The sequence below is a fragment of the Amphiprion ocellaris genome, chromosome 7, assembly GCF_022539595.1.
Source record: "Amphiprion ocellaris isolate individual 3 ecotype Okinawa chromosome 7, ASM2253959v1, whole genome shotgun sequence".
Lineage (NCBI taxonomy): Eukaryota > Metazoa > Chordata > Actinopteri > Pomacentridae > Amphiprion > Amphiprion ocellaris.
Window position 1 is genome coordinate 33,106,875 of NC_072772.1, and position 24,032 is coordinate 33,130,906.

The 24,032-nt window shown below is 37.0% G+C and overlaps 1 protein-coding gene across 9 annotated transcripts in view; it reads left to right on the top strand.

The window, feature by feature from the left end:
- Positions 1-24,032, top strand: part of klc3 (kinesin light chain 3) — a 248,905-nt gene that overhangs the window by 1,718 nt on the left and 223,155 nt on the right. For 5 of the 9 annotated variants that reach the window (XR_008602216.1, XR_008602212.1, XR_008602213.1 and 2 more), the window contains exons 2-14: positions 1,092-1,340; positions 4,596-4,661; positions 5,181-5,345; positions 8,387-8,462; positions 9,844-9,989; positions 10,110-10,192; positions 10,508-10,595; positions 11,419-11,520; positions 12,258-12,431; positions 12,614-12,713; positions 14,288-14,453; positions 16,116-16,182; positions 17,218-17,287. Coding sequence is in view for 3 of the 9 variants with exons in the window: in XM_055011986.1 (XP_054867961.1) it covers positions 1,131-1,340; positions 4,596-4,661; positions 5,181-5,345; positions 8,387-8,462; positions 9,844-9,989; positions 10,110-10,192; positions 10,508-10,595; positions 11,419-11,520; positions 12,258-12,431; positions 12,614-12,713; positions 14,288-14,453; positions 16,116-16,182; positions 17,218-17,287 (1,513 nt within the window). In the remaining 6 variants the exon portion in view is untranslated. Of the gene's footprint in view, positions 1-1,091; positions 1,341-4,595; positions 4,662-5,180; positions 5,346-8,386; positions 8,463-9,843; positions 9,990-10,109; positions 10,193-10,507; positions 10,596-11,418; positions 11,521-12,257; positions 12,432-12,613; positions 12,714-14,287; positions 14,454-16,115; positions 16,183-17,217; positions 18,761-20,956; positions 22,739-22,817; positions 23,023-24,032 lie in introns of those variants that run through there. The other 4 variants (XR_008602214.1, XR_008602217.1, XM_055011987.1 and 1 more) reach the window with 4 other exon arrangements.

The window sequence follows — 24,032 nt, forward strand, 5'->3', positions numbered from 1 at the left end:
CCTCTGTGGTCATGTTATGTCTCACTTTAGTTGTTTATTTGTCTTTTTGTGGTTATTTAGCATCTTACTGTAGTCGTTTTTGTGTCTTTGTAGTCAATTTGCATTCCACTTTAGATTTTTTTGTTTTGCATCTTTTTGTGGTTGTTTTGTGCCCCCACCTATGTTGCGTTGCTTCTGTTGTGTTCATCTTGTGTCTCCTTTTCTTGTCTTTAGCCTCAGTGGTCACTTTGCACACCATTATTATTATTATTATTGACACTTTATTGTTGTTTTTCATCTCTTTGTGGTCATATAGTGACTCTTTGTGGTGGCTTTGTGTCTTTTTGCAGTCACCTTACGTTGATGTTGTCATCCTACATCACTTTTTTGTGTCTCTTTATGGTCATTTTGTGATTCTCTGGGACATTTTACATGTCACAAACAGGGACACCCTGACACCTTTGTGTCTTTTTGTGGTCATTTGTCTCTTCATGGTCATAATTTGTCTCACTTTTGTGGGTTTGAAACTCTTTGTGATCATTTAGTGCATCACTTTGTAATCATGTTTCTTTCTGGTCCATTTTTGTGTGTCTTTGTTTAGTTGTTTTGCATCTTTTTTCATGTCTGTATGGTAACTTTGAGTTCTGCACAACACCACCTGTGTTCTATTCTGTCTCATTCCTACTTTTTGCTCTTCAATGTCTCTTTTCTGACATCTTATTAATATTTGGGCTATGTGGAGGTTGATCTTATTGACAAAACAAAAATTACAAAGAAACAGACACAGAACAGATATTTGCATGCATGATAATGCAATTTTCGACCTGCACTGGAAGTCTGGAGCTGCTCAGAAGAGAACTAATTACACCAGTTTAGAGAACAAACTGCCTGCATGTTGTTTACATGCTGTAGTGTTTGTATTTAGTTCCAGATGCCCACTTCTCTTCCCCTGAAGATGGGGAAACTGAACACCATCTTATTTTGATGGAAAGTAAAGTTGCTGTAACGTTCTTTCTAACATTCTTCTTTCTAAGTATTTCTGCTACTAGTTTTACTGACAGCACAAGTTCTTATTCTCCCCCTCATTGTGCACCTCTTTGTACCGTTTCCAGGTGATTTGCTGTGAGAGGAGGTTCCTCAGAGCCAGAGCCATGTTGTCAGCGGAGGAGATCCTGTGCAACACCCAGCAGGTGATCGCAGGGCTGGAGGCTCTGAGAGGGGAGAACCACGGTCTGCTGGAGAGTCTGCAGGAGGCGATGGAGGGCCGGACGGCGTTGGAGGGCGGCAGCGTGGAGCAGGAGAAGAGCGGCATCATCCGCCAGTCGCTGGAGAGGATAGAGCTGGGGCTCAGCGAGGCACAGGTACACAGTTTAGCTCAGGTTCTTCTTTTAGTTTTGCAGGGGAAGCTCACAATTAATACTTTTTAAACCAGAGGTGGCTAGCAGCTAATTTGCATCTGTTGGCTCTGTGCAGGTACAGAAAAAGAGAAGAACTGCAGTGCAATAAATACCCCTCATAAAACAATGAAATACTTTAGTCCACTTGTGGGAGATAATAAATAAAATCTGTTCAAACAATAAATAAAAGGTAGTCATTGGAAAGGGCATTTTTCTTGCTGAGTTTTTAAACATTGCAACGCTTCCTGAGGGTTTAATGTTTGTCACGATCAAATCTCATCTATAATGTACTGCGTCTTCTTCTCGTTGTGGCTAGAATTTTAATGGGTTTTGTGTTGAACTGTAAGGCTTTTGTGTCACTTCTAACCAAACAAAAATCCCTTGAGATGTAGCATAATATTTTTTGGCTACAATGTGCTAAAAGTAAGAGATGATATGATTAAGGCAAATGCTATTAGACTAAAGACCAGAAGTAAAACATATGTACTCAATTCATAATGGTGTAAACTTAAGGTTTTATAACTTTTAGCATATATTAGAATAATATGCATGAAATCTATCATGAAATAATGAGGGTAAGATGTGGAGCAAATGTCTGAACATGTCTGGGCATGTTCTCTGTAAAAGATGACCTAATGATAACTTAATGTGCATGTCTTCTGCAAAGTGATCTAGAGGTTGAATATGATAACCTGACGTCATGATCTGACCAATAGATTACAAAGGTATAATGGTGTCAAAACTGTCACTCCTATAGGCGAATAGGGAAAATGACCAATGCTCACAGCATAAAAGACAGCTTCGATTCTTCAGTTCTGCTTGGGGTGTTTTCACTGCTAAGAATTACTCCTGCTGCCCTCTGAATGCTGACTTCTCCTGGTGATTTTTTAACGATCTTTAAAGAAACTTTTTAGATGTTTGAACACGGTCAAATTATAGACTCTGGCCTTGATTTGTAACTTTGTTTAAACTTCAGAGGCTGAATTGTTGAATTTAGTAGCATAGCAGCCTGTGCTAACACACGGCTGTTTCTTTGCAAACTGCGATGAATCTACAACAGTAGCATTGTGAAATCACTGGCAGGACATTGAAGTATGCTGGTAATGAAATAAAATGTAAAAATTATGAGGTGATTCAAGAAGTTCTGCCTGTTTAAAGCAATCCTATTCAAATTAGCCTCCTTGTGCAGTGCTACTCTGCTCCCAGTGCTCCTGCATCGCTTGTAACGCTTGCTGGAAGTCCTGCACTGTCAAGCGCTATTTGCCACATGCAGGAGATCTCCTCCACTGTGTCAAAACAGCAACCTGACAACTTGAATTTCATTTTGAGAAAGAGGAAGAAGTCAATAGGAGCCCAGTTGAGTAAGCAGGGCAGGTTCACAGCAACATTTGTGTTGTTTTTGCCACCAAACCTCTCTGTAATCAAGGTGGTGTGGAGCACCAACACTACAGGCCAAAAGTTTGAAAGCAAGATCAAATTTGTATGAAAAATGGTCATAGTTTCATTGGTATACTTTTGCAACCAAATAAACATGATTATTATATAAAGAGTCACTCATCAGAATACATTTCTTATTATATAAAGAGTCACTCATCAGAATACATTTCTACTATAATTATCAGTTATTGCTTCTTTACTCAGCTGTTTCTTTATAGTCATTTCTGTGGTAGTTATAGAGATGTGGACACAGTTGAGATTTATTGGGATTTTTGTATTCAAACTCTCAAAAACCAAAGAACTAAAGTGAATAATGCAATAATGTGACGAGTTTTTTACTTTTGCACTGAAGTTGTGATTCTTGCCAGTCTTTCCAACTCTAAAACTAAGCCCTTCTTTTCTTTTGTTAACATTTATTCAGCAATTGTCTGGTAACATTAATGTTTACCTAATGGTAAACTGAGAAAAAATGGTGCATATCATTGAAAGCAAAGTCTGGTCATGCAATAAATACATCCCAGAATCCATAAAATTCATACTGGTTTTAAAGAAAGGCATTGTGAACAGAAACTTGAAGTTATTTCCAAATGTTTGGCCTGTAGTGTACGTGCCATCAGGCCACAGTTTAGGTCATTTGCAGTGAATGTTTTCCCTCAGACACCTCAGGATGTTGCAGTAGAACTCTGCATCGATGGTCTAGGGGGCAAAGTAACAGTGCACAAATCTGTGAATGTCCAAGAAAAAGACAAGCACGCTTTAGTCTTTAGTCAGTTAGACTGCAACTCTTCCCATGTGAAAACAGCTGTTTGGTCTGTGGACGGTAGCTGTAGACCCACCTTTCATCAACAGAGATGATCCTCAGCATGACAGTTTCCTCAGTCTGACACAAAATATGCAACTCTGCTCCAGAGAAATCACAAAAAGACGTGTAACACAAGTCCAGATGTTGATCTTCACCTGGATACCCGACTCATGACTGTGTGCAACCGTACAACAGGAGCAATCACAGAAATATTTAATCACACCTCGTATTGTCATGGAGTTATCTGATGGGATTAAAATGTTTGTTAGAGGATATTTTTAAAACCGGAATGTCTGGAACAACAACATGCTTTGACTGATAAATAAAAATATTAATTGCTGTTTTTTATTTGCTACTTGTCATCTCATGAGTCAGTCATCTGAAGACGTGCTGCATGAGTTACCATGGTGATCTATTCTGGTTACCAGAGAGCCGACTTACCGATACCAGAAAACCTGATTTAAACTAAAAGGAAAGCTAATAACCAACTGCTGTAGACAAAGTAAAAACGTTGCTCCACAGACAGGTGCCTTTTTTGAGGGATAGGTTTAAGTAACTGATAAAAAAAAAAGACAAAATAATGCTGCACAAAAAGAAAAAAGGCAAACTGTAAAAATCTAAAAAGTTTAAAGTGTATTTTTTAATCAACAAATATGTTTTTGTGTCAGAGTTCGCAAGTTATTTACATTAGAGGAAGTTACATTAAAAACAAAAGTGAAAATAAAACCAATCACCAGGTCAAACTAATGTAAACTCACATATGTATTTGCAAGTAAAGAGAACAGAAATATTTTTAAACAGTGCATAAAAACAGAATATAAAAAAGGTGTAGTGTTAAATGAAAATGCACTAGGTAATTATTTTCACATTAGAACCTTTTGTACTTCTGTTCTTTTGTGCTGTGAAGTTTAATGAGTGTTTGGTTCATCAATTAAAATAATAAATTGCTTTTGAAAGTTAGATTTTGCTCTTTGTTCCAGGTGATGATGGCGCTGTCAGCTCATCTCGGTTCACTGGAGGCAGAGAAACAGAAACTGAGAGCACAAGTGAGTTTTTGCTGCAAATCTTTAGAATAACAAAATGATATGATACATATATTAGTACTCTATGTCCTTTTCTTTCCCTCTTCCTCATCCTCCTTTCCTCTCCTTGCTCCTTGCCTTGTCTCGCCCCTTTCATATTAATGTCTTCATCCTTCCTTTTAACCAGTTTTAAACGAAATGAACTGATTCTGTCTGTGGAAACAGTTTTTAAAAAGTGAACAAGTAAATCTTGTTTTACAGAAAGTGAATCAGAGCTGATGACACCCAAAGACACAGATCATCTGTTTAATGTTCCTCCATCAGTCGGAACAAACAAAATTCCCTCTCTGACTTCCTGTTTGTGCCTTTGATAAACCAGAGAACTCGTCCTTCGAACCGTGTTGAACTCAAAGTGGGGGTTTTGAGGGATTTTCTGTCGTCTTTGTCCTGATGAAGCAGACGTTCAGAGTCTGCAGGAAAGAGGTGCTACGATACTGAAATGATGGTAATATAGTCTTCCTGCATCCTCCTCCTACTCTTCAGGTGCGTCGTCTCTGCCAGGAGAACCAGTGGTTGAGGGATGAGCTGGCCGGAGCTCAGCAGCGTCTGCAGGACCGGGAGCAGGAGGTGGTGACCCTGGAGGAGCAGAACCGACATCTGCAGTTCATGTCCTCGATACGCAAATATGACCAGGAGGAGCCGCCTCTGGTGAGGATGGACAGCATTGTTGTCACTCAAGTAATCAATCAAAATTTATTTGTAGAGCACTTTACAACAACATAAAAGAAGACCAAAATGCTTTCCATCAGGATGATAAAACAAACAATACAATTTGGTTACTACAAAACACTAAAAACCATAAAACCAAAATGCAGCACAGATGAATCAGTAACATTAAAATGAGGCATTTTGGGCAACATGAGAATAAAACAGTCCTAGGAGTAAAAGGCACCTCTGAATAGGTGGGTTTTCAGGCTAGACTTGTATAGCGACAGGTCGGCGATAACAGGAAGTTCCAGTGGGAGTGCGTTCCAGAGTCTCGGAGCAGCAACAGCAAAAGAACGATCACCCCACTGCTTGTACCGGGACCTGGGCACGTCCACCACCATCTGAGTGGATGACAGGAGGGCTCTGCTGGGGCGCTGGATGGTTAAAAGCTCAGATAAATATAAAGGAGCTAGGTCATGAAGAGCTTTAAAAACAAATGTTGAACTTTTAAATTCAATGCGATGATCGACCAGGAGCCAATGGAGGGTAGAGAGGATGGGGTGATGTGACTGTGTCTAGCTGTGCAGGTTAGAAAACCGGGAGCTGCATCCTGAACCAGTTGTTACTGTGACTGTGTGATACCAAAATAAAGTGCGTTACAATAGTCGATGCAAGAACTGATAAAAGCATGAATGGCCTTCTCCAGGTCGCGTTTGGAAAGAAAGGGCTTGACCTTAGTGAGGAGAAGTAGCTGGAAAAAGCAAGCCTTGACAACAGTAGCAATTTACCTGTCAAATCTTAACTCACTGTCAAAAATGACTCCAAGGTTTTTTATTGTTTGACCAACAGGGAAACTCAGCGATGAACTGGATAATATATTGAGGTGCAAATCAGGGAGTATAAATTCAGTTTTACTTTCGTTCAAGTGAAGAAAGTTCTGGGCCAACCAAAGTTTAATGTCTGATAGGTAGCTGTGTAGAGAGTCCAGTGCAGACACAGCATTGGGTTTAAAGAGGAAGAGGAAGTAGACACAGAGACACACTGGAGACTCTGATGACTTAGGTTGTGAGAAAGGTTTTCTGACGTCAGGAGAAGTGACACCAACAGAGCAGCAGTTCATGCCAGCATCAGTTCTGAGGATTCTCTCTGATCTTCAGGTATATATTGTAGTTGGGAGATGGTCAGATTTAGATTATAGATCAATATGGAGACGACTAGACTGCTTAGTCACATCAGAATAGACAATATCTAACCTTGACCAGAGCAGAGAATCAGGCATATCTTTCTCCTACAGCATCTGACTGTCTGAAGATAATTTAAGATGATGTCAGCTAACAGATGCAAGGAATACTTTAGAAAGAGGAAGGAGTCATTTTCCTTCACAAACATGAAAACAAAAATGTGTCTATTTGGCTGTGTCTGAAGTCTTCCACTCATTCCCTGCTTTGTATCTATGACCACTGTAAACTACAAAAATCTAAAACATTTCAGATGTATTTATTCAATATGCCTTTGTGAGAGAGTTCACAAGTAATTTCAATCAGAAGAATCTACATTAAAGGCAAAGAAAAAAGTAAAAATGATTACCCAGTCAAATAAAAGTGCATGAGATTTAACTTTATGAATCTGCAAGTAAATAGTACAGAAACTTTTTTTTAACAGTGCATAACAGCAGAACATAAGAAAGATACTGTTAAGTGAGCATTATGAAAATACAGTAAAGAATTCTTTTCAATTCTTTCATTTAGTGAAATATGTAAAACCTTCAGATGCTACTGGAGTCTTTGCACTATTAATAATGTCACTGCTGTTACTCAGTTAAAACATATCAGCTCGATGTTGGCTGTAGTAGTGAACCAACTTGCATTTTTGTCATTAATTCATATTATACTAGGTGTATTTTTAAAACAATAAACATACAAAATGTTATTTAGAATTTTAGTATTTTCATGCCATAACTCATTTATTTGTCTTGTGCCTGTTATTTCGACAGGCTACGCTCATAGAAGATATCAGTATGAAGTACGACTCAACACTATGAAATACATCTTAACGCTACAAAATACGCCTTAACGCTAGAAAATACGTGTTAACAGTAGAAAGTATGTCTTAACACTATAAAATATGCCATAGCACTGTAAAATACATCTTAATGCTAGAAAATACACCTTAACATTATAAAATACCCGTCAATAAACTGTAGAAATGCCACCAGTCCTCAGCTGGGTCCATTGTCCACCTGCCATTCTCCTTTGACGCAGTGCATGATGGTATATATTGCTGGTGATACTTTGACCACACTACATAGGTTCTAACAGTTTAACTTAACATTCAGACACAGCTTCTGTGTGGGATCTGGATCTCTTTACTGTTCTTTAGTGTGAACTAAGTGATCGAGTAACAAAAAGACAAGAAGTTGAGTAACAGAACAAACGTGCTCTTCACCCTAAGCACCATATTTCACCACAGGGATCTCCTTCGGGGTGTTTGTTTTATTTGTTTATTCAGGAAAACCAATGTACTGAAATGTCTCAAGCAAGCATAAGTTATGGCAACTGGACTAACCTCGTGTGAGTCGAAAACGTTTCACCTCTCATCCAAGAGGCTTCTTCAGTTCTGAAAGCCTGGTGGGGAGTACCAGATATTTATCCACCAGGAGGGTGGTGGCAAAAACAAGTGGACAAAGACCCGAAACCAACAGACTTGTTAGGTGTTAATGTGAGTCGTCTCACATTAACAGCTGTTATTGCTGCTGTTAGAGAACTGTTTTGCTTGTTTACACAGCCAGCAGACATACCTTATCTGCTAAATTTTCACTTTCTTCACCGGTTAGTTGCTGTAAAGTCAAAAGAAGAAAGTAAACAAGGCAAAAAAGGCTCCATAAAACTTGGATTAAAACATAAAAGTGGGTTTATCAGTATCAAGTCAGTTATTTTCACCGTACAGGAGGGGCAATGTCAAGAATATGGCAATTATTTTTCTGCAGCTGACCTCTACAAACATGTGTGTTGTGTTGAATGTGTGTTTGTTTCTTCTTTCAGGACGACAAAGACCCCTCTTCCAACAAGGAGTCTCTGGATGACCTTTTTCCTGCCGAAGACGAGGAACAGTCACAGAGTAAGGCTCTATTAGGGTGTGAAATGTGTTTATGACTGACTTTAATGCTTCCCTGCCAGAAAACATTTAAATCCTTAACAGCAGGGATGAGGAATTTCCATGTTCAACAAAATTAGAAAACCCCATTTTGCTGAATTTTTGAGATATCGAGAAGGAATTTAGTCCAAATGGTACAGGAAGTTGAAGCGGAGGTCTCAAAAGCTCAGGAAATAACATAAATGGGTTGATACTGGTGGTGGGAAATTGTTTGTGTAATTTGGGCGAACTGGTCCTTTAATGTCTGTAGAATCTGTTGGTTTTTACAAACATAATGAGCTCAATATTTGACCCAAGTCTTTACTCTGCATAGATAATGTCAGAGTGTAACTATAGTGCTGCTCTGCTTATTACTTGAGCGTCTCTTGACAAACAACAAACACATTTCAAGCACTGATGTCACATTTTGAGCATCTGTATCACGCAGTGAGAGTTAGATTGTTGCACGTGAGTTGAAATGAGTTTCGGTGCAGCACTTTGAGAATCTTTCAAAGTAAAATCTAATTTTATTGCACCAACATCAACCTACTTCATGTATATAAGGTGTCAAGAACTCCTCATTTAGTGTTTAACCCTTTTAGCACTATAATACTCATTTCCTCATTTCCACTCATTTCCTCCCTCTCCCCACACGGCGCTCAGTCATTACCATAATGCATGTAATAGCACCATAAAGCCCTGTTTCACAGCTTTAAGGGGCAGTTTGAATGATTAAAATTGCACAAAGTAGCGAGGAGTTACAGTAATTTGAAATACACATGCGCCACGGTTTTAAAAGGATTAATAACTGTATTGGCACTAAACTTTGGCTATCTTTCTCTTTCATTTTGTAATTTTACACTAAAACTCTAGTGTACTGGTAAACATGCTCATTTACACTGTACGTAAACACTCATTTTCCTTCCACAACCTGTTTCCCTTGTTTAAATACACGTTTTAGTTTGTGTAAGTACTTTGAGAGACAAGAAAACACCAGTCAAATTTCTTGTTTGTGTTCACATATTTAGCCAGTGAAGCAGATTCCAATCACAGGAAAAAGCCAGTTCACTGAACTTGTATGAAGTAATTTTTTTTATAATACACCATCTTACAACAAATTTCAAAGTCAGAGTTTAAGGCTGCAGTGAAATTAAACCCTGACAAAGATTGATGTGCTTTTTAATGTACATTAAATGACTCAACAATAAACGTATTAAACTGATAGCTTACATTTTGTTTATCTAATTTCGGTCGGTTTATAAAGAACTGAGGAGTTCATGCTCATGTCAAATCATTCATATAGGATAAAGTAGGCTCTACTAGATTTTACAGAAACCATCTAGTTTTTATTTGTGTTTCTGTTCAGTATCTCAGCCTCACCACAGCAGTGCAGCAGCTGCAGCCCAGCAGGGCGGCTACGAGATTCCCGCCCGCCTCCGAACGCTCCACAACCTGGTGATCCAGTACGCATCCCAGGGCCGCTACGAGGTCGCCGTACCGCTCTGCAAACAGGTGAGACGGGCTTCCACCTGCAGCCAATCCTCCATTATGTACCTTTTAACTGTGACTGACCAAAACCAATCATCACATATTTAAATTCCTCCAATAAATCCGATTATCGTGTGTCCTCAGGCTCTGGAAGACCTGGAGAAGTCCTCTGGTCACACCCACCCAGATGTAGCCACCATGTTGAACATACTGGCCCTGGTGTACAGGTAATACCGGTTACCATGCCGACCAAAGGTTCCTCACACCTGCCCAAAAAGGGATAATAGACTGTATTTTTTAAATGTACACCTGCTTACCACCTTCTAAAATAGATGTCACTGTTACATGGTGTTATTTTTACCAAATATGTACAATATGTCTTGGATTTCTGGTGCAATACATTTAAATTTTTGAATATTCATCACTATTTTAGCCTCACATAGACTAATATGAGCACAAATGAAAAACAAAACGGTGAAAATCTCCTGTAATCTTACACGGAAAGTCAGAGCTGAGTGGATAAACACTGTTTTCCTCTACAGAGACCAGAACAAATACAAAGAAGCAGCCAACCTGCTGAATGACGCTTTGGCGATCAGGGAGAAAACTCTTGGAATGGATCATCCAGCTGTGAGTTGCTCTCCTTTTAACCCTCGTGTCGTCCTGCGGGTCAGAGTTGACCCGTTTTAAAGTTTGAAAATGTGGGGGAAAAAAAAACTTTCACAGTGAAACTTCTGATGTCCACATTTTCAACACTTTTGGGAAATTTTTGAACATTTTTTGGTGGAAAAAAGAAATGTTAGAAATGTTTCTTTAAGAACATTGACATAAAAATCAACCAAAATCCAACGAATTTCGCTGGATTTTGGTTGATTTTTTGGTGAATGTTCTTAAAGACAATATTAGAAGTTTTCCTGATATATATATATATATATATATATAATCACTTCAGATATTTTTAGGATTTTTTTGGAAAATATTTACTAATTTTTTGAAAATATTTACAAGAATTTTCTTGCCAAATTAGGGGGATTTTTTTATAAGTAAAACTTTTAAGGAATGATTGGAATTTTCTTCCTGAAGGTTTTGCAAATTTTCAGAAATTTGTGGAATTTTTTTGCTGAATTTTTGTATTTTTTTCAGACAAGGAAACAATGTTTTTCGGTGCCCATAAATGAAGACAACAGGAGGGTTAATAAACCAGCTCCAGTTTAAAACACGTTGAACCTTTATTTTCCTTGATTTTCACTCATCATTCTGTTTTCTCACCATGAAACATGAAACTTTTCTGGCAGAGAGAAGCATCTTAACAGACATTTGATCCTCGTTTGTTGCTTCCTGGACGACCTGAAAATGTCGGCATTGTTCCCTTTGAGGCCGTTTTATTGGGTTTAGATGGGACTTTGTGAGCGGGTTTGTAATTTCTTACTCGTGTTCTTGTTTGTGTGTGCAGGTGGCAGCGACACTCAACAACCTGGCAGTGCTTTATGGGAAAAGAGGAAAATACAAGGAAGCGGAGCCACTTTGTAAAAGAGCTCTGGAGATCAGAGAGAAGGTGAGAAAACACGTATTTATGTGTCTACACTTCCTGATTCTAACGTAAATGAGAAATTGTTCTCAACTGATCTTACCTGGTAAAATAAAGAATTTTTAAAAAACAAGACATAATCTAATTCTAATTTTAATCTAATACCCAATTTTAGGTCCTGTAGCTTTAATTTGAAGTTTTTTTGTGTTGAAAAACCATCAAATTTGGATCAATTTTGAGTCAATTTGGACAATTTTGTGTTAGTTTGCACATATTTCAAGTTATTTTAGACATATTTGAGTCATTTTGAACAAGTTTGAAGTAATTTTGGGCAGTTTTTGAGTAATTTTAGACCATTTTTGAGTCAGTTTGGTCAATTCTGTGTTACTTTGGACAAGTTATTTTGGCCAGTTTAAGAGGAAAATCAAAGCTACTGGATGAATAAAATAAACGCAGCATGGCTCAGAAACAGTGAACAGAGGAGCATGTCCCCATTTGGGAGAATATAAATTAGTTGTTTATTCATGCATTTCTTTTTATTATTTATTTAATATTTTCCCATTAATGTTTATGAATGCAGCGCTTTTACTAGTAATATAGTACACATATTTTTACACTCTTTTATTGCTACTTTTTATTCAAGTAAAAATCTGAATGTCTTCTGTCATCTTATGTTAGATGATGCCATTGTTACGGAAATAATAATGTGTTTTTTGGGGGGTTTTTTTGTTCTCACTTTGTATTTTCTGTGTGAACACCCTCAGGTTCTGGGTACAGACCATCCAGATGTGGCCAAGCAGCTGAACAACCTGGCTCTGCTGTGTCAGAACCAGGGCAAGTACCAGGAAGTGGAGCAGTACTACGAACGCGCTCTGCACATCTACCAGAGCAAACTGGGACCAGACGACGCCAACGTGGCCAAAACCAAGAACAACCTGGTATGAAATGTCTACTTTTTGGTTTTTTTGCAGTGAACTATCTGTGTTTTCATGTGTGTCATATCACTTTTAGAAGGGGAATAAGATCAATCTGAAAATTCAAGCTGGCCATCCATAATAGAACTATGACCGAGTTTTACCACATTTTTTTTTTACACGTCTTGTGTCGTTCTCCTTCTCAGGCGTCCTGCTATCTGAAGCAGGGGAAATACAGACAAGCTGAATCTCTTTACAAAGAAATCCTCACCAGAGCACACGAAAAGGAGTTTGGATCTGTGGAAGGTACGGTAATACATACATTATTACTTGACGACTGGCGTATGTTTGTCTGTGAATCTGACTGTCTGTGTGAAACATTACTCAAGAACGGACTAACGGATTTGGATGAAATTTTCAGGGAAAGTCAGAAATGACACAAGGATCACCTCATTAAATTTTCACAGTGATGCAGCTTATAGTCTGGATCCATGGATTTGTTAATGATTTGCCATTGTGAGATATAGCTGCTGGCACAGTGTCACTGTAACCATTCAATTCAATTTCAATTCAATTTTATTTATATAGCGCCAATTACAGTCAAATTGTCTCGAGACGCTTTACAGAACCCATATGCCTGACCCCCCAGAGCAAGCCAAAAGGCGACAGTGGCAAGGAAAACACCCTTTTAACAGGGAAAAAAACCTCGAGCAGAACCCGGCTCTAATGTGGGGGGACCCATCTGCCTGCTGGCCGGGCGGGTTGAGAGGGACAGAAGAGGTAGAGAGGTAGAGATAGAGGGGTAGAGGTAGAGATAGAGGGATACAGATAGAGGGGTAGAGATAGAGAGGTGGGGGGGTGGGACACAAGGACCATAAAACACAGCCACACATCTGAAGCATCCAGCATCCAGCTCTGGGACCAGGGACACTCGGAGAAAGGACACAGAAAGAAACAGAGTGAATGTAATGCAATAATGGTATATATAGTAAATACATAGGTAGTTAGAGAAGGGCTCAGTGCATCAAGAGAGGTTCCCCAGCAGCCTAGGCCTATAGCAGCATAACTAGGGGCAAACTAAAGGGACGTCAAGAGGGGAAGTCAGTTGTGCAAATGAAAACATCAGCTCACCCCATCAGGGTCCCCCAGTCAGCCCTAACTATAAGCTTTGTCGAAAAGGAAGGTTTTAAGCCTGGTCTTAAAAATAGAGAGGGTGTCTGCCTCCCGAACCCAAACTGGGAGCTGGTTCCACAGGAGAGGTGCCTGATAACTGAAGGCTCTGCCTCCCATTCTACTTTTAGAGATTCTAGGAACAACAAGTAAGCCTGCAGTCTGAGAGCGAAGAGTTCTGCTAGGATAATATGGTACTATCAGGTCTTTAAGATATGATGGAGATTGGTTGTTAAGAGCTTTATATGTCAGAAGAAGGATTTTGAATTCTATTCTAACCATGACAACAAGTGAACACTGTGTCAGTTACCTGCTGACGATCACATGATTGCGATCCTACTACAAATTGACTGTGATTTATCAGTTGGAAATGATACAAGGAACAAATAATTAAACTGTGGGGTGTTTCTGAGTCACAACAAAAGCAAGAGAAAAAACAACGAAAATTAGACAAAATGACAAAAGAACAATTAGCAATCTAATATTTTACTTTATGATCAAAACAGCTTATTATGGTCTAGAAATTATTTTAAATTTATAGTTTTACAAATTTACATTTAATGTCTTCTCTGTAATTTTTACTCTTTACAAAGTCATCCACATGTTTGACACCCCTGATTTAGAGGAAGTTTTAGTTTTGCAGTTAAGCTATAAAAAGTTTTCTAACAGAGGGAAGAACAAAAACGTCATTCTCTTTTTGTTCCATCCAGGCGACGGTCGTCCCAGCTGGTCCGGTGCAGACGACGGAGGATCCAGTAACCTGAAGAGAAGCGGCTCCTTCACCAAACTACGAGAGTCGATACGCCGAAGCAGCGAGAAACTGGTCCGCAAGCTGAAAGGAGTCGGAGTCGAGGAAATGACCCCGAGGAATGCTGGGTAATATTCAGTTACGAAGACCTTTAACCTCCACTGATGTAGCTGAAACCAGATCCTCTTAGTACAAGGACATTTTTAGTGTTAAAGAAGTGGAGCCTGTTGAATAATCTTAGTGCTAATGTGAATTGCAAGAGGTGGATCTGTCATTTCTGAAAGACATTCTTCACTTTTTATTTAATATCTGTGCTAATTTAGAGATTCAGTTTCAACAACATTATGCCTCAGTTTATCATTTACACATTACAACCTACAGATCAGTGTTTCTACAAAGGAACACAACATTTATTCACAGGTATCTGGAACTGAATGGTATAGTATTTTACTTCATGATCAAAACGACAAAAGTCAGACAAAAAAACAACAAAAATAAGACAAAATATTACAAAAATAAGACAAAAAACACAAGCGAGACAAAAACCAGAAACAAAATGACAAAAGCATGAGACAAACGACAAAAATCAGACAAAAAACAACAAAAACAAGACAAAATATTACAAAAATGACACAAAACTAAACGAGAAAAAGTTCAACAAAGTTACAAAGCAACAAAAAATGGGCACAAATGAGACAGAAAATTAAAAAACAAGAAACAAAACGAACAAAAAATAGACAAAAAACACAAGGGAGACAAAAAGGAAACACAAAACGACAAAAAACAGAAACAAAACAACAAAAAACATGAGAGAAACGATAAAAAAGACCAAAAAAGACAACAACAAAAATAAGACAATATATTACAAAAATGAGACACAAAATGACAGAAAACGAGACACAAAACAACAAAAAAATTAGACAAATGACAAAACAAAAAGAGACACACAATTGAACAAAAAAACTTAAAAGCGACAAAAACGGGACAAAAAATGACACAAATGAGACCAAAACTGACAAAAGCGAGAAACAAAATGACAAAAAAGTGAAAAAACAACACAAGCGAGACAAAATAACACAAAACGACACAAATGATACACAAAACAATGAATAAAGCAAAACACAAAATGACAAAAATAAGACAAAACACTAGCGAGACAAAAACCAGAAATAAAATGACAAAAATGAGACAAACGACACAAAACAAAACAAAAAAAGAGACAAAAAGTTCGACAAAGAAATTACAAAGCAACAAAATAATGGGCAAAAACAAGACAAAAAATTAAAAAAAAAACAATGAACAAAAAATAGACAAAAAGCACAAGTGAGACAAAAAGGAAACACAAAATGACAAAAACCAGAAATGAAACGACAACAACATGAGACAAATGACAAAAGTCAGACAAAAAAGATCAAAAACAAGACAAAAATAAGACACAACACAACAAATGAATAAACAATAAAGTAAAATACTAGATTTTACTTTATGATCAAAACAACTTGTCATGGTCTAGGAATTATTTTAAATTTATAGTTTTACTAATTTACAGTTAATGTCTTCTCTGAAAGTTTTACACTTTGAGGGCCAGATTGGGCCCTCTGGAGGGCCATGTTTGGCCCGCGGGGCCGCATGTTTGACACCCCTGGTCTAAAAGCTACAGATTCAGTACTTCTGACATCTTGAAACTGGTTTAGAATTATAACTTTGCTATCACTTAACAGCATTCCTCCTCATTACGTCTGTTTAATGGAACTTAATAAAGCTTTGTTATCATTCTGTCCTGTTCTCAGGATGAAGAGAGCCAACTCTCTGAATGTGTTGAACGTCGGCGCCAGAGAGAATCAGGACAGCAGCCAGGTGAGCAAACTGACAATCTTTAAATGCGTAGATGATGAAAGGTCCAATTCTTTACAGTTTTTTCAGCTCTTATCTGCAAGTTTTCTGTATGAATCAGAAGGTTTTTTTCCCCTGAATATGTTTGAGGATTTAGGCAACTGGACTCCTCTGAATCTTCAAACATATCGCTGTGCAGAAACCAGCAGCAGCAGCAGAAGAAGAGAAGAAGCCTTTTGGAGTAGGGCTGCAGCTATCGATTGTTTTAGTAATCAAGTTTTCTATAGATTATTCTGATGATTAATTGATTAATTGGATTCCTAGCTTGGCGTTACAGCATCAAAAGCAGAAGTGAGCGCACTGTGCAACAGAAATAACCGTCCTGGTGGAACACGGGCAGACATCTGTCATGTTTTGTACATTTATAGTATAGTGCATATATAGTACAGTACAGGAGTATTGTACATATGTAGTATAGTACGGGGGTAGTGTACATATATAGCATTCCTGTCTTATATAATTTCCAGTAGCAGCTTTTTACCATCATAAATATTTCTGTTCCTCATTGTTCTCCATTAAACAACCTGTTGACTGAAGCAGCTGAACTCCATCAGTCAAATGATCGTTAAACTTCTGTTTGTGTGACGAGTTTGAAGCAGAAAGTCCGAGTGAACAAAGAAAGTTGAAAACCACCTTCATACATGTTAACTCTGACTGAGGTTTTAGTTTTTGTCGACTCACTAAAAGAAAGTCTGACTATGTTGAACTGGCGTCATAGTTCAGCCTCTGATCTGATGAACGCCGTAAACCCTAGAAAAGCTGCGCTGGTTAAAATAGAAATTTAAAATCCCCTCATAATTTATTGATTGTAGGTCTGTATAGGATGAAGTCTGGGACCAGTTAGTGACCTGGGGTCTAGTAGCCTTTGTTTTAACGTTCACATGTACTTGAATAACTGAGAATGTTCAGAGATTTGATCTAATAAATCATAACATTTTAGAAAAAAAAACTATCGTAACGCATGAGATATCACTCATCATGTGTGTTTTTGTTTCTTAGCGAAGCCATCTGACGGATATCCGAGGCCTGAGCTCCAGCACACAGAGTCTGACCAGACGAGGATCTCTGGGTGGGAACAGCTAACACACTCTGAACACGACAGAAACAACTGGAAACACACCAACCAGATCACATATTAAGAGTCAGTTTCCCACTTTGAGCCCCCCTGAAGAAAAAACCGAGACAGCTGTCACGACTCGACTTTGACCAAAACCTAACTTGCAAATTTAAATTTTACATTTTGTAGTTTGTTTCTGTCACAAATCTATACCTCCGTTGCACTATAACAACAACATTTCCTTCCTGATCACTTGAAATTCATCATTCCTTCACTACTTGTTTCCAAATTCAGTTTCTCCATAAACCAGACCAGTCATTAGGGTTAATAGAAGGGAGCAGAAATCTAGACTGCATTTTAAATTTGAGCAAGTGTTTCCAGTGCTAGTGCCCTTTTAAGCTACATTTCTACTGATAACATTGAAAAGAAGAAAAAAGAGTTATTTATGTGTTACATATCCTAAAATTAAACGGGCAGATGATACTTAAAACGTTTAACTTCTCATTTGAGAAACAGGGACGTCAAGTATTTTTGCACAACGATCAAAACGACAACGTGTTTGTGAATCTTGTAATTTTTACATTTGGTCGAAGAGGGAGAGCTTTGTTTACAGTTAAAGAAGTTATTTCAGTGTGATAAATGCCTTCAAAGTGTGCAGGTCATTTTAAGTAACTGTCGAAACGTGAATGTGTTTACTCTGACTGACATTCCACATTGTGAAAAAGGACCTTTTAAAAAAAACCAAAAACAAAAACGAATCCTGCGTGTGATTTGCACCATTTGAAATCAAACACCAGCGCTGCAGAAGCACACATCAGACTTTAAAGATGGTATTTTTGCACATTACATGTATGTCATGTATATATATTCTCAATCAAACTCTCTATGATGGTAAATCATCAAATCTCTAACACACTTTACAGTATTTAGACAATCTAAATAGAACATTTAACTAAAATGTCTATTTCATCCTCGCTTTTTCACTGAAATGCCTGAAATCCACTACTTATAACGAATGATTGTAGTTTAACATGTAGTTTTCTTTCTCTTTTTAATCTGCGAGAGAAATAATTACCTCAGAAGTAATTGCTGAAGAGTCAAACTCGAGATTTTTATCATTAATTAACTTTATAAACACTCGCTTTAACACTCGGGTTTATCTGAAGTAAGATATAGATGCAAAATACAGTGCTGCTGGGAAATATTGGCTCCCTGAAAGTTATGTTACCATCAGAAGTTTATTCCATAAATTCTATTTTTCCATCATGGAGAGTTACTGATTGTACGTTTGCTGTGGTAGAAGACGTCACTGCTGTCTGTTAGTTACTGTAGAAGCTACAGTCTGTTAGCAGCACATGTCAGAATGTTACATATGAAATAGGAAAAATGTGTAGAACACAGAGCGTTTAGCTGTTTATTATGTTAAAGATGAATGTTTGTATTTTATATTTGCAAACTTGAGCTGAAATAAATTACAATAAGACATCCTTGTGTACATTTTTGTGCTTTTAGCTTAAGTTTTTTTTCTGTTTTAAGTGTTCAGTTTAGATATTTGCACTAGACTTTGTAAAACCCCGTTGCAAAAGTACATCAGCTTATTTTTTATTTTTTTCTATATTTAATAATAGAAAATGTATATAATATATACAGAAAAAATGAGCAAAAAAATACATAATAAAACAAAAAATTATATATGAAATACAATATATTATTTTTCGTTTATTTGAGATTTTTATATATATATAATGTATAGAAATTAGTTATACTTTTTGCTATTTTTTCTATATTTAATAATAGAAAATATATATAATATATATAGAAAAATATATAGAAAAAATATCAACTAAAATATAGATTAAAATAAAACTAATATATTATTTTTAGTTTTATTTTTATATATATATATATATATAAAAAATAATTTTTTTTGTTTTATTATTTATTTTTTGCCATTTTTTTCTATATTTAATAATAGAAAATATATATAATATATATAGAAAAATATATAGAAAAAATATCAACTAAAATTATATATATTAAAATAAAACTAATATATTATTTTTAGTATTATTTGAGATATATATATATACATACATACATATATATATATATACATACATACATACATACATACATACATACATACATACATACATACATACATACATACATACATATATATATATATACATATATACATATATACATATATATATATATATATATATATATATATATATATATATATATATATATATATATATATATATATATATATATATATATATATGGTCCGTGTACGGATCTGGTAATTGGATTTTCCGTTCTGAAACGGGTACTGAAAAACAAAAAACGAGTGGTTATTTGATTTTCGTTTTAAAATACAAAAATTAAAATTGAAATACAAGGCGTTTTTCCTTTTCATGATCAAAAAGGGATATACGATTTTTTTTTAAATGCTTTGATTTTTGTTTTATATTTAGAATAACAAAAAAGTAAAATCAGTAAGAGACAGAAATGAAAAAAGGTCCGTTTTTTCATTTTCTGAGACCGGAAGTGGTCATCAGCAAGTGTGGAGCCAAACGACAACAAGATTCTCAGAGGGCGGAGCCAGAGAGCAGTGATTGGTCAGACTGACTGAGAGCCGGAGAGCAGTGATTGGTCAGACCATAGATACTATAGAAGACAGCGCGCTAGCGTATCTAGTCTGCTTTATATATCTATGGTCGGCACGTCTGGTAGCATCTCTGGCTGCTGTTGACCTTGTTTTTGGAGTAAAACACGGTAAGAAGATAAATACTTCTAACCTGTAGCGTTGTTTTGTTGTACGTGTTTTGTCGTGTTTGAGCAGTTGGTCCGGACGCGTTAGCTAGCTAAGCGGCTAAGTTAGCTAGCTAAGCGGCTAAGTTAGCTAGCGGGCTAATTAACGCAGGTGGCTAACTTACCGCTGAACACCTGTGTTAGTTGCTGCTGCAGCTGTCCTCATTATTAGAATGACCTTCTCAACCTGTATTTCTCTGCTGTGTATTTTAGCTTTTAAAAAAGTTATTTTACTTTAAGGTTAACTGAAACCCGTTCAGCTGCACTGAAGTTTAACATTCAGCTGGTTTGAATTAAACCGCGCTTAACTTAACATTGCGCAACATTACCTCTCTGAATCTCCATAATTTCATTAAATTCCTTCTCTCTTCCACTGATTAAGTTCAATCTAGTATATAAAATGACATTAATAGTGAATAAACTAACAACCAGCCATTGTGTTTATTTATTGTTGCATGTATTTGTAGTAAAACATGAGTTGAAACATCCTACTTTTGGATCTAGAACTGCACAAGCTGTTCATTTTCAGTCACCTGATGAGTTAAACTCCCCTTTTTATGTGAGGTTGAAGCAGAAAGTCTGAGTTAACAAAGAAAGTTGTTTATAATTTGTGATACCTGCTATCTCTGACTGAGGCTTTAGTTTTTGTTGAGCCGATTTACACGTAGAAACTTTGTTCAGGAAGATTTCTCAGTAGCTCAGAGGACAGGCTGCTTTTTACACAACCTTGTAAGAGAACGTCTGTCAATGCTTTCAGCAGAATTTAGAAACACAACACTTCCTAAACAGATAATTTGAGGCTGTGAGGTTGAACGTTTGAGAGTATATCAGTGTGTTTGTTTGTGGTCTTTCTGTTTCTAGGTGGAAGCTGAATTAGTGAGGATGACTCCTGCTCCTGTCATCTCTAAGCTCCTCACACATCTTTACCTGCACATGAGGAAAATCACTCCTGGAGAATGCAGGTATGTTTGTCATTCTTATAAATAGTTGTTGATTGGTGACCTGTCAGAAACCCATCATACAGAGTCAGCCAAAATAATGTTTACACACATCAGGAAAAGAAAAACTTGCATAAATATTTCAATGCCAAATTTATTCAGACATCAGGAGATTAATAAAAGTTATCTTTGGCCTCTACAGTTACAAGAGGTGCTCAAAGTGGTGGCCACTGGCTTCCAGACATTTCTGTTGTGTTGTAGACGTCACTTGTTGATGCTCCATTCATGAGGGTAGCGCCATCTGTTGGGAAAACATCGTACAACAGGACACAGAGTTGTCATGATTTGATCAAACTTAGAAAGAGGAATCTATATGTATAGAAGTACTTATACAAATGAAATATTTATTAAAGTTTTTCTTTTCCTGATGTGTGTAAACATTATTTTGGCTGATTCTGACTCTGAACTTAATGAGAACAAAACTGTCATTTAATTGTTGCTTTGAAAGCTTCTTTAGTGAAAACCAGCTGGTGTTCTGCTTTGAAACAAACTGCTGTTGAGGTCTGTGTTTTTAGGTTTAACCCCACAGTTTCTGAATGAACTGATAGTTTGTTTTTTTTTCCTGATCAATGTGGAAGTTATGATTGATGGTAAAATTTACTGATCATATAATCAGCATGACAATATAACAGTAGAACATTCTGACCACCTGACTAATACTGTGTTGGTCCCTTTACGCTGCTAAAACTCCTCTGACCCAGTGGTTCATCAGAACCTCTGGGGATGTCCTGTGGATTCTGTGGATCCTGTGGGTTGCAGGGTGGATCCTACCTAGACCAGGCTGATCCTGGACCATCCCACAGATGCTCCATCAGATCTGGATGTGGGGAGTGTGGAACCCAGGTGAACAGCTTAGCTCTGTCGTGTTCCTCGGACCACTCCTGAGTAGTTTTAGTTTGTCCTGCTGAGGGTGGCAGCTGGCATCAAGGACTGCTGTTGCCATGGAGACTAGAGGGTTGTTTGTCCTGCAGTGTTTAGGTGGTGGTACATGTCAAACATCCACATGAACGTCAAGGTTTCCCAGCAGAACGTTGCATTAGAACAAGATGATGGATGTTGTTCTCTTCAGCTGTCAGTGGTCAGAATGTTGTGGCTGATTGGTGGATCTGTCTGCCTTTACTCTGACATCCAGAGTTATACAAAAGTGTAGTATGTGTGCAGTGCAGAAGAGATTTACTTTGTTGTATGCAGTTTTAGTGGTTCCATCAGAGAAAATCATATCCATATACAGATTTTTATTCATTCCAGGGCTAGTAAAGATTATAATAATAACTACATCAGATAATTCTTGGTCACAGTTGGAATTTTGCAGCGTGAGAGATGGTTGAGAAGGTTGCAGTTCTTGTTTTAGCAAAATATGTTATAATAGAAGATCTTTATTGTCATTGTACATGAAATTATCTGCAAACCAGCAAAGTGTATCAGTCTGAGGTATCTAAAAATAAATAAGTAAAGAAAAATTCTTCTAAAGCCAATAATAAACAGAATATTTTGAGGGAATATTCTAAAAAGGAAAGAAAAGCTCCATTCTCACTCCTCTAAGGATAAACTGTCATTAAAATTGACTTTAAATTTAGCTTCAACACGAGATAAAAACATTTACTTTCATTACTGATATTGTCAAGTTTTAATAAAGTTCATGCTACTTTTATAAAATGATGGAAGTGAATAAATAGTATTTCTGTGATCTGTGTTTGATTTCTGTCTTTTCTCCTGTCATCCAGATGTTCAGAGGGAGATGATGCCACATCTGGTCCAGACGATGGAAGGTCTTGAAGTTCTCTGACTGGCCTCGACTGAAGATGGTCGTCTCACTGGATTTAAGGTTCAGATGCTCAGTAACAAACTCCACCAATGAGCCAACAGGGAAGCTTTAGGTTTATTAAATGTTGCTATGAAGGTTTCACTGTTTTTCTTTGTGAATGCAATGAGCTCAACTGAAAGTTGAATTAGAACTTAGAAGTAAAATCCTTCCATCTGAAAGGATTTAGTTGCCATTAATAACCTCATAACATTCTAATTTTTTATTCCAATCTTGGTTGGAAATAGAATCTCTGTATTGATTCAGGTAAAAACTGAACTTCACAGCATGTTGGAGCAAAACAACCAGATGAAAACTGTGATGGTGTTGGATTGTCAGACCGTAATGTTGCAGCTCAAAGCAGCTTTTCTAGCTCAGTTCATTCTGACATTCAGCTATGAATCAACACAGCAGATGGTGATCCATGCTGTGGAAGTCTCACATCTCCTTCATTTAATGGAGCTGCTTTACACTTTTTACACTGTTTATTCACCAACACTTTATTTAATAAAAGTCCATCTAGTTTTTATGAGGAATGTGATGTTTTAATTTCTCTGTGAATAACTGCAGTCTAATGCAGCAGCTGGAGTTGTAACATCTGTCCTGATATTGATCATGAAGTATTGATCAGAATACTTATGGTCAGCAGTCATCCCTGAAGTTTTACATTAAAATCTTTACTTGTGTTGTGAACTTTGGTAAGAAGCAGAAACTTTAGCGTTGCCATGGATACATGAGTGTTAAATTCTGTCCATGTTTCCATTTTGGGAAATTCAGTCCAGCAGATGAGTTTGTTTTTACTGCCAGCTACCATTCAGTCTGAGATATTAAGAATAAATAAATGTGCATAATGTGGAAATGAACAGATTTTATTTTTATTTATTCCTACAGCTGCTGCATTTAAAGTTCCAGAATGTGGAGGAATTTAGTCTCACAATCACAGACAATAAATATTATCTGAAAGTCGGGTTATTGTTGTTTATCAGCACAATACAAAAAGATTCATGTTAGAAATATTCCAGTTAAGACTCTAGAATATCATGATTTATGTAAATTTACCTCAATAATATGAATGTTCAGGTTAAGATTGTACAGTGATATTTATTATGTAAGTTTAGCTGATTAAAGTTTATGACTC